Here is a 16,372-nt window from a genome sequence, read left to right on the forward strand (position 1 = left end):
CCCCTCCCTGCCCTGGCTCCCCTCTCACAGGGCACCGCAACGTCAGCGCGACATTTCAGCACTCGGCAGCCCCACACATCTGAGCCGGGGCGGACTGAAGCCCAGCCCAAAGAGCTCCTGCCGTCATCCTGGGGCCAGGCCAGAGTCAGGGCACGTTTCTGTGCCCAGAGGAGAAGCCCCGTGGAATCACAGATTAGCTGGGGTGGGAAGTGACCTCTGGAGATCACCCTGTCCAATCCCCTGCCCAGGCAGGGTCACCCAGAGCAGGGGACGCAGGAACGTGGCCAGGTGGGTCTGGGACGTCTCCAGAGAGGGAGACTCCAGCCCCTCCCTGGGCAGCTGTGCCAGGCTCTGCCACCCTCCATGGAAAGAAGTTCTTCCTCACTTTGAGCTGGAACTTGTTGTGGTTTAGTTCAAGGCCACTGCTCCTTGCCTGGCACTGGACACACTGCCAGGGTGTCCTGGAGCCGTGCTCAGCACCAGAGCCCCTGGAGCACCACCAGCCCAGCACAGCCCTGCCTGGTGTGGCCACAGCACAGCAGCTGGGCTGGAGAGACACACACCCAGCTCAGCTCACCCCTGCCAGCCTGCTCTGCAGTGGCCCTGGGCATGGCCGTCCTCACTCAGCCCAACCCCAGCACATCCCTAACTGCAATCACAAACAATGCGTTTCACCCCACTCTGCTAAGGTGTGATACCTTCCTTTTAGGTCAACACACTGAAAATAGGACAGACAAGCAGATGCTGGTCAATCAATTAAAACTGCTGCTGGCAAATTGGAAGCCAAAGAAATTCCTTAGCTTGTATTTTCTGTCATTTTGCAAAAACATACCTGGGTGACAAGGTTAAATCAAGCAAAGGAAATCCCTGGCACTTATCATCCACAGGCATTACTGATAAATTGTGCAGTGGAGGAATAAAGGATTACCTTCTGTATTTTTTCATTACACTTTTCTTTTGTTACAGAATACATAAATCCATTGTGGCACAATGTAATATGTATCATCGTGCTACACCTGTGGACGTTTCATAACGGCTGCCATGTCTGTGCAGTCAGGAATGATAAGTGAACCACCCGTGAATGTTAATGATAGTGATCATTCTGCAGTAACTTGGCTTTCCATCTTCTTTTACAGCCTCCGTGCTGGAGCCAGGGTGGCAAGGTTCAGGAGAGGGAAAGGGAAACAGCAGCACAGGCAGAAGCTCTCCTCGTGGTGCTGAGGTGCCACGGGAACAGGCAGGTCCCTCCTTTTGCCACAAAATAAAACCACCCACACTGGAAGGACAAAGGGTTTCTGCTCTGAATGAGAAGAGAACTTTTTGAAAAGCTCCTTTCCAATCTAGAGCCATTCTTAAAATTTTTGATTTTTTTTTTCTTGTTTTTTTTTCTTAACACAGAAGTGGAATTTACTTTCCAGAAGTGGAATTTATAGCACTTAAAGCTCACTGCATAACCAGCTGGCATGGCTGGAAGTGCCTGGGAGTGACTAATAGCAATTTCCACTTGATCAGCACAAAGTCAGACTTAAGACTCAAAATCCCAGCTGATGCAATGGACTTACCCTAAGCTGGGTAATTTTTAAGATAAAGTGCACAGTGATAGGAACTGAACTAAATAACACCGGCCACAACTTTTATTCTGAGCCTAAATAACCTGCTTTTGTGCATCTCAGATTGGCCTTGCATAGCTCTGTGCACTACTGAGCTTAACTGGCTGCATTTTGACACCACTATTAGAGTCCTTAGACCTCTACCAAGTTTTCTGATGTCCCCCTACCCCTCCCTCTCCACTATCCTGAGAGCCACATTTTAAATTTTGCACCCACATTAACTGTCTTAAATTTTATATGAATATTCGAGAATGTACTTTGCAGATTACCCACCCCCATGGACAAACCAGGATCAGGCCTTTTGGGGACTGCTGCTGGAGTCCAAGAAAAAACACATTTCAGGGCTTTGAACTGAATTTGCAAATGCACAATGCAAGTCTGGTATTTGAAACGGGTTTCAAACCTTAAACTATCGGGTATGGCAGAGGTGCTGCTTTGAAAATTTGTATATAATAGTCAAAGCAATTTAAGTACAATATCAAAACAGAAAAAAAGTGCTACAGAGCTGAAGAGCTGGATGCCAAATTTCCTCTGTGTGCCAACTGGCAGCTGAGCTACAGCTCCTCGAAACGCCATTAGATCGAGTGTGTCAACTTCCAACAATAAAATTTCCAAGGGAAAAAGCCCTAATGATGGTACAGATTTATTTTAAGCCTTTCAGGTATGACCTCAGCACCTCAAGAAGTCTGTATTTCCATGGACAGGGTGCTTTGTTTGCCTCTGCCTGACAAAACCCCTGGCCAGGAGAGCGGGGCCGTGTGCGGGTGCCGTGCCTGCTGTTGGACAAAGCTCTGCTTTCCACAGCAGCCACCTTCCAAAAACAGAGCTCGCTAGACTAATGGGCAGTGAGCAGCCAGAACGACTGCCCTCCTTCTTCTCCTTGTGTAACTTTGCCAGAGTCCTTGGAACTTGCCAAATTCGGTCATGCCTGCTTAGCTTGCTCGACTGATTGTGCCAGAAAAGAAAATAAGACACAGATGTATTTGAGCTCTTTGAGATGCCAGTAAGAGCGACAGCTAATGGCTTCATTTCGACCCTCCCCTACCAGCTGGGCACAGGTGGGGGGATAATGAGGTCCCTCTCCCTAATCAAACTCAATTATTTACCACTCTGTACAGCCACAAAGACATTCGCATCCAGCTCGGAATATAAACTGCACCGTGGGCTACTTGCAGCCACCACCTCTGGGTATTTGTAAGTGACTCGAGTGGCTCAGAGTTTGCCTTGGCAGGAGCTGAAGTGTATAAAGTTCTGCAAACTGTTTCTGCTCAAACATGTCCTGCTGAAGGGGGGTCCCTGGCGGGGCCCCACCACGCTCAGCCCGCGAGGAGGAGCACGGCTCCAGCACGGAGCTCCTCACAAGCATCAACATTTTTCAACAGTGATTCAATATTAATAAACATTACAAGTCACAAGGCTGACATGGCAGCAGCTGAAGTACTTCAGCACGAAGAGGAAAAAAAAGAGATGCAAAATATAAAACCACAATTACATGCACCGGTAGGGTGACAGGGGAGGAAGAAGACAGAATTTACAGCAAACCCTACGAAAATAAGACAGCACACACATGTAAACTCACAGAGGTAACAACCTTTTGATCAAGTGATGATCAAGTAATTCCTTATTCTAGGGGACACATTAAAAATTCTAATTTAAACCTAGCTATTTACACAGTAATCACAAGCCATTTAAAATTAAAATGTGGACGCTGGCACCACCAAACTGACCCTTTGAGAAGAGCACTGTTTATGATGCAGCTGTCCTATTTCTCCTCAGCAGCACCTTCCAAGCTAGAAGGAAGCCCCTCACATCAGCACAAATGATGGTAAACCCAAACATTTTGCATTTTTCTGCAGGCCCTGCAGCTGGACCCTTCTCCTGCTGCCAGCTGCAGGCAGAGCTGTCCTGGCCAGCCCCAGACCCCACTGAGGTCTCTGGGCTCCCATGGGAAGGGCAGTGCCACCTCCTGGGAGCCAGCCCCAGCCCCTGACCCACCCCTGGTCACGGCAGGGAACACTGAGCCCAGCTCAGGCACCCAGGACAGCTCTGGGGACAGGAGGGAGGGGACAGCTGGGGAAGGGCACTTTGTCCAAATGAGAAATCAGCAACAATTTAGGGATGTCTATTGACAGTGACCTCCCCTTCCTCACCACGCCTCGGTGCAGCACAGCCCAGCATCTCAGCCTTGAATAACTTACTTGTGAACACTAGGGCCAGAATATTTTATTTCCCAGTGCCCTAATGCAGTGGAACAAAGTGAATGTGGCCTTTGGGAATACACGTGGGATTTCTGACAATGGCTTTCTGTAGGATGCTTTGGAGCGTCACTAAGAAACACAGTACACAATAAAGAATATAAAAACTAATTAAATAAGCCAGATTTTTTAAAAAATGTCTGATTATTCAGAACTAGAAGCAGCTGTAGTGTTAAGAAATGTAAGTAATGTCCAATAACCGGGAAAACCCTATTAGCATTTTCATTTCAAGAGCTCCAAACATGAAATATTTTTCCCAAGTAAGAAGTGGCTTATGCTCCTGGCATTTTGTTCTAGTAATTAAGGCCTTCTGATGGTTTAAGAGATTTTTCATCCACAAGTAAAGAAAAATAAAAGTGATCAAGCACAGGATATATTCCTACTTCACTGATAAGGACATAGCAAATTCTTCTTGATCTACAAGTCAGACAACTGAGGTCTCAGGGGTGGATGGGATGACCCCCACCAAGCTCTTCCGGACTTGGGAGGGGAATGTCCACACCAGCCCTCTCCAGCTGGTGTGCTTGCCTACTGCTCATTTCTCTCCTCTCCCACGGCTCTGTTATTGAGCCACACTGCAGTATTTGACTATGAAACCACTTGCTTCACTGCAGAGCATCACCCGGGCTGTGGCTCTGGTGAAGTCGGGAGAAGGGAGGCGGAGGAGGAGGAGGAGGAGGAGGAGGAGGAGGAGGGGGGCTGTGCCCAGCCAGGTACTCACATGCGCACGAAGAGCGACTGCTTGGCTGCCAGCCCTGGGGATGAGTACTTCTCCACCAGGGCCAGCGTGCTGAAGCCAAACTTGTGGATGGGCTCGTTGGAGTCCAGGGGCGGGAAGTCGGTGTCCACCTCGCCGTCGTCCTCGGCGATGTGCAGGCAGTAGGCGCTGACGTTGTCGCTGCAACAGAGAGGGCACTCAGCACACCTGGGCACACCTGCCCGCGGGGCCACCCGCACGGGGCACTGCTCCCGGTGACGCGGGCACACCGCACAAACGCGTCCCCAGAGTCACCACGCGTCCTGCTGCCATAGCCCCGCGCTGATGGAAAATCCCCGAACCTCAGGGCAGAGCAGTCTTCGTCCTTAACTGCTCTACAAGCAAAACCTGACCGTGATTAAAATACACTCAAATCTATAAAAGTTGCATGATTTCATAAAGCAGGAAGGAATATTTCTCCGTTAGTGAAAATTTATTTATTTATATGATGGCTACACTTCAGAGCTAAAGACAAACAAGTGGTGTCTGTGATTTTTCACAGGTCAAACAACTGCAAAAGTTCAGTGTCTGTAGGCTGGAGAAGCAGAGTGCTCTGGGGCAGGTGAGCAGGGTAATGAACTATGGGAAAAGTAAAAAACCTGTCCAACACATAGCAATGATTAGCAGAAAACTTACCTTTGCTAAATACCTAAGTTCAGTCACTAAAAGCAGTCACAAATTAATAAACACACCACCAAGCAGAACTAACACAGAAAGTTGAGACAGATACAATGTGAAAGAAATAAAGAGCTGAGCCTCTTTCTTTCCACAGATGAAAGCCCAGAGGGAAACAACTATTTATAGCTACCAAACAGGTATTAATCATAATTTCCTAACATTGAAATCTATTTCAAATGTTACTTCAGTTTAAATTATTGACCTGAAAATAAGTATTCTTTCTGACTGTAAACCTGCCAGCACTCAGGCCTTTCCCCAGCCATGCAGTAAAGCTGGAGGTGCATGTGGCAGCATGTTTCTAAACTCTGCAGTTTAAATTTGGAGTTTTAATTGCATGATTGATGCTTAAATTAATTAATTGTAAAGTGTATGCTAATTGTTTAATTGGTCGCTTGATCTATATAGATCATTTTTTGAATTAAATGAGTTGATTTACAAAGTTTATTGATTGGATGTGACAATGAATTATTTCACTGACTACCTGATTTGCAATTTTCTCAATTAATTCACAAACCTTTGGTTGCAACTGTGCTTTACTGAGAGTGCTTAGTCCAGGTGATCTATAGGCATCTTGTCGTGACTAAGACATTTATTATAGAAAACAGGGAATAATGATGCATTGCTGCTAATGTAAGCTGCAAATTTGCTCACCAAAGGTAATTCAGTACCATTCACCACTCTGAATTTTGGAAATTCTGCAAATACTAGTAAAGAAACTTTCTGGCCTTGACTCTTTCCAGGGATGGGGCAGGCACAGCTGCTCTGGGCACTCTGTGCCAGGGCCTCACCAGCCTCACAGCCAGGAATTCCTGATTCCCAGTATCCCACCCATGCCTGCCCTCTGGCAGGGGGAGCCATTCCCTGTGCCCTGTCCCTCCATGCCTCGTCCCCAGCTGGAGGAACACACCCAGCAGGTCCCAGTGCCACCAGCTCCTCTCCCAGCAAACTGGGAAAATACCCAGCACTGGTCACATCCCACAGAGCAGAGGGGCTGCAGATGTCTGCACTCAGGGGCTGGCTTCCTCAGCACTAACACAGATTTAGCCACCATGTGTTACAAAAAAAAAAAGTCCAGTGAGTAAAGCTGTTCAGCACTTTGAACCTCCACCAGGCTGAGGGAGATTGAATTTGTGAACCTACAAGTTCAGCACAAAAACTGAAAGATTCACTCCTCACTTCTAAAAATAGCAAATCTATTTGAATTGTGCCTCTCACTATTAATTTCTTCCTAGAAAGGGATTTTGTTTATTTTTTGCATGTGGAATCATTCCAGCACATCTGTCAGGGGCTGGCAAGAAAATGGTCTGCTGGGTTACAACCCAGTCCATGTGTGGGAGGCCAGGGACAGGGCTGCTAACACTGCCAGTGCTTCCTGGAACCAAGAGACTGAATAGAGACAAATACAACACAATTATAATAAAAAAGGCAGCCTAATTGAATACAGAATGTTCTCAAAGCTGTCAACTAGTACTCATTCACTTCAGACTCTTACACCTATCTTTTAGGAAAAGGAATTAGGCAGTAATATATTCCTTTCCTAAAGACAGAAGGGGTTGTTTCTCCTAATTATAAAGTCTAAAACCTCCTCATTATTCTCCCAGTGTCACTAGCAGGTATAGTTGTCACTCTGCATGCCTTGCATACCCATCTGAGGCATTCTATAGATGTATTTTAGTGCAGTGCCACAATTATCCCCATTTTGTCTTTTCACACTCTCACCTGACTGAATCAGGAACAAATGGCCAATGCAGAATGGGTACCCTACACGAGCTCCTTCCTTACTTGGAACTATGAGAATTAGTTTACAGTTAAATCAATCCTTGCTTCAGGACTGGCAGTCAGCAATGCTAAAAAAGAGATGATGAGAAATAATTAAGGACCTACAAGAAAACAAACTTCTTGGAAGCTCTTGGCTCTGGCCCTCAGCCTGAGCCTTTGTCCCCAGACTCAGCTGCTGCTGTGTCTGACTCTGCTCTCGGGAACTCACGCCTCCATTATTTATTTTATTCTTTCTGCTTGAGATTTGATTACACTGGACAGCCTCCTTGCTCACGAGCACTTTCTGACACATCATAACGTCTTATCCTTCAAGGCAGACAGTGAAATTCATTTCTTCCCACTGTTGCCTTTTGCTGTGGGCAGTGATGGTTCATGGAACACTCCACTCACGGGTGCTGTTCCATTTGAGCTCTGCCGTGCTCCTGAAAAATATGTGTGTGCCCAAAGACTGACATCAGTGGAGTCTTACTCATTAAAAAATAACCTAGTCATACACCAAGGACACTTCTCTGAACTTGTGATATAATGAACAGAAATTAATAACAGCAAATGAAATGGCACCATCTGTGAATAATTTTATATTTCTTCTCCAGAACATTAAAAAGGACAAATCAAACCCAAGTGTTAAACCCCAGAAACATTTCACATGTCTGTTGAGAAGAGCTCAGGGAAAATCCACATCCAAAGAAAGAACATCCATAGAAGTGTTTCCAAGAGGGGCTGCTTTCCTGCATGCCCTGTCTATGGAACAGAAATCAGCAAATCCAAACACAGGAGCTCAAGTGCCCCGACTCCCATTCCCCCCACAGCTGTGCTACAGCAGCAGCTAAGGCTGCTGAGCCCTCCAGGGCTCCTGGAAAATGCTGAAAGAGTGAGCTATGAAATTCAGGATCAAAAACCCCCACCCCATTCATTCAGTATTCCAGGATCAATAAAAAAGTGAAATTTGGATCATATAGAAAAAACCCAAAGAAAACTATCAACCTCCTTTGCACCAGGGACATCCCTGCCAGTAACTGCTGCTGACAACTCTGTAATAAACTACTTTAAGTCCTTATTTTATGTTCTATGGCCCAGCAAAACCAGAAATATTTTACACAGCTGTTCTAAAACGAAAGCTGCTCAGGTGAGCCGTTCTGAAGAACCTTTCTATGCATCTCCTGTCATCTGCCAGGAAAAAGGATCAGCTCTTCCTAACCACCACCAGTGCTCCAGCAGAGCAGAGGGACTTAAGGAGTCCTGGACTTTATCTGACATCTTGTGATCTCAGCCATTAAGGACGCTAGCAAAAAATAGATGGGACATGAAATAACAAATGCCTCTGCGACACCGAGAGAGAGAAAGTTTGCGTTACTTTGACACAGTTTTGAAATGATGATTCATTTACAGGTTCCAAGCCTTCCTGTTGATCATTTCCCAGCACACAGCAGTTAATTGAAAGAGAAATGGCTGGAGGTGCCCTGTGCTGCTCAGAGGGAAATCCTGCTAAATGTGAAGGCGCTAGGATTTATATTTCTAAGCACTGACACAGAAATCCGTTTCAGTATGCAAAAAGGCTGCAGAGGAGAAATGGAGAGGTCAGGAGGTAGTAAAGAAAGAGCATTACTTCAGCTTGGGTTCCCGTCCCTCACTTGTATATTGCCAGCAGATGAGCCCGATCAGGTCGTGCACCTTGGCGTTGGCGATGGTCACCACGGTCATGGGCTGCAGCTTGTCCTGGCTCGTGTGCAGCGGGAGGTAGACATCGATTTTTTTGGTTGCTGTTGTACCAACGTGGCCCTGGTGAGGAAACATATTTCATCAGGATGTATCAAAAAGTCTCACAGGGTTCATACAAAGTCTGGGCGGATGGAATTCGGCTCAGCAGGAAAACTAAAATATGCTGCTCTGGCTTCAAATTGGGAGGAGATTAAACATTTAAATTCCAATTATTTCCCTGCTGTTTATCTATAAAAAGGACATGAAATATCTGGACATGATTCCACAGAATTCCATAAAGAGCCTAAACTTTGCTGCAGGATCCCATGTTCCTGCAGAAGCCAAAAAAACCGAATTATGTGTGGGATGGGGAGGAAGAGGGACCCAACAAACCAGCCTAAGACTTCTGAAGTGCACTAGGCTTGTTTCTGCATTTCTGCTCTCTTCTGCAGCTCTTCCCCAGCACCTGAGGAGCTCCCAGAGGGAGCACAGACACCCACTCACCAGGGCTTGGCCTTGGCTTGCCAAGAGCAGAACAAAACCACACACACAGCCGAGCCACTGACGTGCTCTGCTTGAGGACAGCACGAAGGATCAACCAATGCTGGGGTTTATTGGAACTTACTGGGTGAAAGGAATCCATTTGGTGCCCTGGAGATTGACAATTAAATAAACCATCAAGCACACAGCAACACAGATCTATGGAGTTTGCATCACAAGAAAAGGATGTTAAATCCACTGCAGGGGGGACTGCAGCTTTCACCCAGAAATCTTCTAAACAAACCAAAGATTGCACATCCTGACCCCCGCTTCCAGAGCACTCCAAAAACTCTGTATCTCCATCTCTTTCCATACTACAAGGGCCTTGAGAAGGGAAAGGCTTTCTTGAATTCATCACTTGGAATTCTAAGCAACAGAATAAAAGGATTCAATGCTATAAATCTATAATGAGAGCATAAAACAGGGAGTTAAATGCCATGTGCTAATTTCAATATATTGTTAAAAACCATTTGATCCTTCAGTGTGATTATAAATTAGAGAAGTAATAGGAATTTAAAGATTAAAGTTATTCATCCTGGCATAGCTAAAAGTATTATTAAAATCCATCCCAAATAATACATTTATTTTTTAAGAAAGCATTTTTATACAACAGATACCTCCTCTTCCCATAGTTTTAGGGTCGAAGAAACCGGTTTGCCTCATTTAAAGGAAGGGTTAGGATTGCAACAGAACATGGGACATTCCTTCACTTTGCTTGGATAAACCTGAACAAGCTTTGGTTGAGCTCATGTGCCCGGGGCCCTCTGGGACACCTCAACCTCACGAGGTCATGAACACAACACGGGGGACACGGGGACACGGGGACACTGGGCATGGGGACACAGGGGCATGGGGACACAGGGACACTGGGCACAGGGACACAGCTACACGGGGACACGGGGACATGGGGACAGGGGGACACGGGGACATGAGGGCACAGGGCACGGGGATACGGGAACACGGGGACACTGGGCATGGGGGCACGGGGACACGGGGACATGGGGACACAGGAACACAGGGACCAGCCGAGGCCAGGGGTCAGAGCCAGCCCAGTGACAGCCCAGGGCTCTGCAGGACCTGCAGCCTCCTCCCCAGGAGGAGTCACTCGAACCACAGCCATTCCTGGAACCACAGTTACTTCTGGCTCCCAACTAAAAACTGTATTCCAAGTGGAAATGCTGAGGAAACCCAGAAGATAAAGGACAATTACCAATATTCAAAGAGGCAGCATCAAACTTTATTAATAGATCCTGTATAAAATTCAATGGAAAATCTATTCAGGGCCAGGGGCCTTACCATTTGGAGTTTCCTTAATAGCCTCCAATAAATCTGGGAAGCATAAAGGGGCTGTTAAATTAACATTTTCCTGATCTGTCACCTGTGGCACAGTTAATTTGTCAAAAAATTCTTTTAGCTTGTCACTGGACACTGTATATTCTGACAAATGAAGTCTGGAATAAAATTGACAAAATATCTCGTTAATTTTCTAGGAAATCACAAATCTGATTCCATTAAGCTTTTATTGTTAGAAATGTTATATCCCACCAATCCTTTAAGAAAGTGAGGAGTAACTGGATAGACTGAAAATGTACAATAAATCATAGAAAAATTTCCTAGTATTTTTATTGATGGACTCTTTTAAGACTCCCTGGTGCTCTCCTACAGTACGTCAAATTAAAAAAAAAAATTATTTACAATTTATCAGTCCTTCCAACATAAGACGTCTTTCTAAGATTTAAAATCAAATTTTAATTGAAGTCCATGAGGGAATGCACCCGTCCCTCCAAGACCAGGTAAGTGCACCTTCAGTAGGTCACTGTGTGGCCACAGGACCTGGGGAGAGCTCACCCATCCCAGGACAGCTCTCCCTGGGAAGCACCAGGCACAGGGTGTCCTTCTCACTCCTGCTTTGCTTCACTGCACACCAGGCACAAAATTAAAACAAAGTCCATAAACATCTCCAAGGGAAAAGTGATTGATTTCAACACTGACAATTTACTGCCTCTTCCTGCACAATGGAGTTCTGTGACTAAATGTTATATCACTTTAAGATTAGATGTTCTAATGATATAATGCAAAGATTTTACTGAATCATTATTTAGTGGGAGTCATAAAAACCTCTTAAAATTAATCTTTCATGCACATCTAGCTTACCAAAGTTAGCATTTAATTAGATGGCCTTGGCACGAATGAGCTTACTACTTTATTTGCTCAATCAGTATATGTCTCTTCAGTAATTATAATTAATTCAAGTCATTGACTCACCTCCCAGCAAACAACGCTAAACACTGCACAAAATGGAAACAAATGCCTTTCCATTCCCAAATGTAAAATGTCTTCTCACTTTTAAACTCAGTTCAATGTTTTTTGGTTTGGGTGACAGGGTGTAGACTACACTCTGTGATCCAGCAATCACCTCCCCAACACAACTTACTCTCTTGTGTATTTAATTGACACACAGGAAATACTTGAAGGGGAAAAGTGGAAATACAATAACCCAGTATTTACAACACACAGAAATTTCTACCAGATCAGAGCACAGATGTTTATGGCAATATAAGGGACCATATTTTTCTTTTTTCTTTCTTTCTCCAACCCACCACACTGTTCCCTGCCATGGCTAGACTGGAATGGTGCTTGTTCCATCAGGTGGTTACACCAGCACTGGGGTTTTTCATCACTCTGGGCACTTGGTTCCTCCTGTTATTCCCAAACCACAAGTGGAGGACACCCCCGCGTGCTGGGGTGCAGCCCCAGCACACTGCCAGCCCTGCAGCTCCTCAGTGAAGCCCCAGAATTGTTCCCTTCTGAGGAGAGGATTCTCCTTTGCATCACCCCAGCTTGCGCTGCAGTTAGCAGATCACGATGTAAAACTCCATTAACATCATTAAATACTTAATTTATCTTATTCACACTGTCACTATTCATAAAAATTTAACCCAGTAATTTCCTGTTATCCAAAGCATAACAAAGTATGAATATTTAACTGCAAGGTAAATAACACACTATTATTTTTTATTCTAAATTGTTGACTTCAGTTAGCATGCCTGCTCTGCAGAGCACCAGGCGATTTGTCAATTAAAGGTCCAGATGTTGTGCAGGCTGCAGAGGCAGCAGCAGCTCTGAGCAAGGCATCCTCTGCATGGCAATGATCACTACAGCCCAGCTCCAGGCTGCAGTAACATGCTCATGTTTTATTCCAGCCCCCTCCTAATGTACCAGTTAATTATACAACACACAGCTGAGAGACATCGCCTCCGAGCTGGACAGTTTCCTTCCACGCTTCCACCTGAACACATCTTCACACTCAAAACCAGATCTGCAGAAATAACCACACAGTCCAGCACCCAAATCACTGCCTGCTCTTGCTTGGCCTTCACTCCCACAATTAATAAAATTATGTAAGTCCCGAGCAAAGAATAAGACACATAGTGCTGGTAACAGCACGTTTCAATTATAGTAACACACATTCATTTGTACAACTCCCTATGAATTAAAATCTGCTTTACTTGGAGTGCTATTAATGTGAATTCTTAATACTGCTTTTTTTCTGACAAATGCTGCATGGAAGGAGGGAGAAGCCCCAGGTCCATCCCTATTACAGCCCAGGCTGTGTTAATGTCCATGTGGGTGTCAGATTTAGGACAAATGGCCCTGTCCATCCCTCCCCTGACGCACTCCCATGGCATTTTGCCCCACACAGGCTCCCTCTCCGTGTGCCCAAGCCAAGACAGAGGGTGGGGTGTCCCACCAGCCCTGTGGCACCAGCTCAGCCTGCCCTGCTGTGGGGCTGCTCAGCTCCCACAGCCCTGGTGAGGGATAAAAACACACGCTTAGATCGATCCAAGTGTTGTTGCTCCAGCTGCAGCAGAAATGCATTCATTACCCAAACCATCCTCAAATTCCTTCTAGTGAGGAGAAGAAAAGCCTCTTTAGAAGAATTATACATATTTTACTTCGTAATAAACATTACAATTTAATACTGAGGAATAGAGTTATTCTTCGTAATAACAAAACGCAACCAAAACTTATAATTAAAACTACATCATAAACATTATTTGTGTGTTAAGGAACGTGCCACGATCTACTTTAACAAACAGATGCTCTAAAAAAGATAAATGTTTTCAGAAATATTCAATCCTTGAACAGATCAGCCTCTAATCCTCTGCTTCTGCTGCACAAAGCAGACAGCTCAAGTTCCTCGAGGACATCAGCCAACCTTAGGTGGAACATTTTTAATACATCACCGTGTCACTTTTTAATGTGCCACAATCTATTAACCACATGGCAAACTAACAGGGATTTTTAAAATATGGGTTTTATAGCTTTGTGCCGGTGATTAATTAAATAAATAGCCAGCGTTTCACAAATCATGCCTCTAATTAGGCAGAGCGGGCAGGCTGCATTCCTGGCAGCGCTGGCAGCTGAAGCTGCAGCAGGGCAGCGCGGCCCGGCCCGCAGGTGCTGCGCTGGGCTGGAACGGGCTCCAGCTGCCTGCAGAACCGGGCTCCGCGATCATCCGCGCTCGTCCTGCACCCAACCGCGGGGCAACAAAGGCAGCACGGCCGGGCCGGGGTTTGACCTGAAGGAGCAAAGTTGTGCCTCGCAGAAAATGAACAAATATCAACGGCGGATGCTGGAAAAATGCACCCGCTAAATGATACATTTTCTGTCAAAACATTTCAAAGTTGAAGCTACAACTAATTACATGCAGTCCATTCAAGGAAGCCAAGCAAGGCTTATCATTAAAATGGCTCAATTATTCTTAAAAGAAAGAGAAAATCATCTGTAAAACCTGCCTGCAATCTCATCAGTTTTACTGTACCTACCTCAATACATCATTCCCCCCAGAGCTCAAATTAAACTCTTAATAGTTAATATGCTCAAGTTTTACTAGAAGTTTTCCTCCAAACTATTATTAACTGGAATTTCCTACCTAGGAAGGGTTTTATATGGAAATTTGTTCTGCAGTGTTTAGTGACACTATCACAACAGCTTTTTGCCCCTCAATTTAAAAACCACCAGAGAGACAGAATGTGATGTGGAGGCAGGCAGCTCATGGAGATGGGATTTGATTTCCTGCACCAGGTGCTTTCTTTCTCAGCATCAGTCCCCACACTACACCCTGAGAATCTTTGCACTCAGGAAGAATTCTGTGCTCCTGGGTGGGGGTGTCAGGGGCCAGCACTGGGAGGGAGCCCAGCCCTGACAAATGAACCATCAGGAACACGTACAGTGTCCCACTGACACTCATTCCCTGCACTCCCCTCCCTCCTGGCAGCACTGCTGGCACACCAGTGCATCCCTCACACAACACCACTTCCAGGGGCTCTCCCCTTCAGCACCTCAACAGCCACAGCACTCGGGGCCACCTCCAAAAGGACCATTAAAGGCTGTAACCTTAAAGCTTTTGCCCTTAAAATATGTGAAAATGCTCTGATGGGCTGTTCAAGCAACTTTGATGCAGGACGCTTTCTGACATAAAGTGTTTCCAACATTTTTTCCCCCAGGATTTAGGTCCATAGCAGCCTGAAGTATGATAAATTCATAAATTCAATCTCCACAAAGACCTGAGAAACTGCTCTTATTAGTAAATCAAGCAAGCTCTACTAGAATTAAGAAGATAATGAGAATTTTCTTCCTCTTTGGTTCAGATAAGGAAACAAGAATTTACATGGGAAAAACCTGACCATTATATTGCCTTTACAAATTCTGAGTGGGAAATATTAAATAAATTGAAAAAAATAATGAAGTATAAATTTATACTGGAATCAAGAATAAACCAATTACCACTTCACTTACATTTAATGTTTAGTTACAAAACAAGAACTCTTTGATTAGTGATTTCATGGTGCTTAAACAGACACATAAGTGAGCCCTTTCTCCATAATTACCATCAATGCTTTAAAATTATTTTTCAACTACTAGGGTCAAAGCAAAGGCATAGTCTAAAAGACTGTCCTGTGAGAAATTAAAACCCCCAACTTTCTGTCCCTCAGGAATGCTTCTCCCGACAAGCGTGTCTGTTAAACGGACACATCCAACTCTTCTGCAAACAGCAGCCATTAGAAACATGTGCTAATAAAACATTTCCACATTTCTTTGGCTGTTAAGAACCTCAACTTGTGAATACGTTTTTTATTTGATTTGATCTGTAATTAAGGGAAAGATAATGACACTACTAAATTGCTAAAAATCAATTAGATAGAATAAAACGCAATATGATTCAGCCAAAAGATTAACAAGTGCGTTATAAAAACTCCTTAAAATTCTTTAATTCTAATTAAGCTGCTTTAAATGGCCATGGCCTAAAAAAATGCTTTTAATTTCAAGGCATCACCAATTTTCCTGGGTGTTTCACTGTACTGGCTGTTTGCCTTCCTTCTTTTTTTTTAAAGGAAGATTTAAAGCAGAAGTGGCAGCTTGGGAAGAGCTGCTGTCCCACTGGCAGGTCCTGCAGGGGCTCTGGGCAGGGTCAGCCCCTCTGTCAGCCCCCTCTGACTGCCAATGGTGTGAAATCCAATATCAGAGCAGAACCCCCACCTCCCACAAATCCAGGGGCTGTCCCTCTCGAGACACCCCAAACCCACCTGGACACATTCCTGGGTGACCCCACCTGGGCAGGGGGGTGGACTGAAGGATCTCCAGGGTCCCTCCAGCCCTACAGTTCTGTGATTGTGAGGTTCTGTGCATGTCAGGACAGGTTTCTCCAGTAACAAACCCACAAGCAATACCTGTGCCCAATTTAAGCCCTATCCCATCTCAGATTTTAAGTGCAGCTTAATTTTAAACAAATCGACCAGCAGCCTCTCTAAGATCAACTCACAGCATCATTACTGAGGTTTTACATCTGCTTTTTGATATTATTCTTCCACAGCCCCAGAGCATCTCCTCCTCCCTCCCCTTGCCCCACGGAAGGCACGGAGCAGGGAGAGCAGAGGGAAGAGAATTCCTGCCTCCCACACAGCACAACCAATCAGTTCAACCCAACCTGAGTTCCTCCAAGTTGTAGGGAGAGCAAACAACAGCACTAACTTTTCTAATTTCATCCTCTA

The 16,372-nt window shown here is 45.2% G+C and overlaps 1 protein-coding gene across 4 annotated transcripts in view; it reads right to left on the reverse strand.

Moving 5' to 3' along the window:
* The window catches only part of MAPKAP1 (MAPK associated protein 1), a 78,504-nt gene that overhangs the window by 38,458 nt on the left and 23,674 nt on the right, over positions 1 to 16,372 (reverse strand). For all 4 annotated transcript variants that reach the window (XM_084219743.1, XM_084219741.1, XM_084219742.1 and 1 more), the window contains 2 exons: positions 8,686 to 8,858; positions 4,587 to 4,763 (listed from right to left, as the gene is read on the reverse strand). In XM_084219743.1, coding sequence (XP_084075869.1) covers positions 4,587 to 4,763; positions 8,686 to 8,858 — 350 coding nt within the window. The remainder of the gene's footprint in view (positions 1 to 4,586; positions 4,764 to 8,685; positions 8,859 to 16,372) is intronic.

The sequence above is a fragment of the Fringilla coelebs genome, assembly GCF_963513975.1.
Source record: "Fringilla coelebs genome assembly, chromosome: 21".
Lineage (NCBI taxonomy): Eukaryota > Metazoa > Chordata > Aves > Passeriformes > Fringillidae > Fringilla > Fringilla coelebs.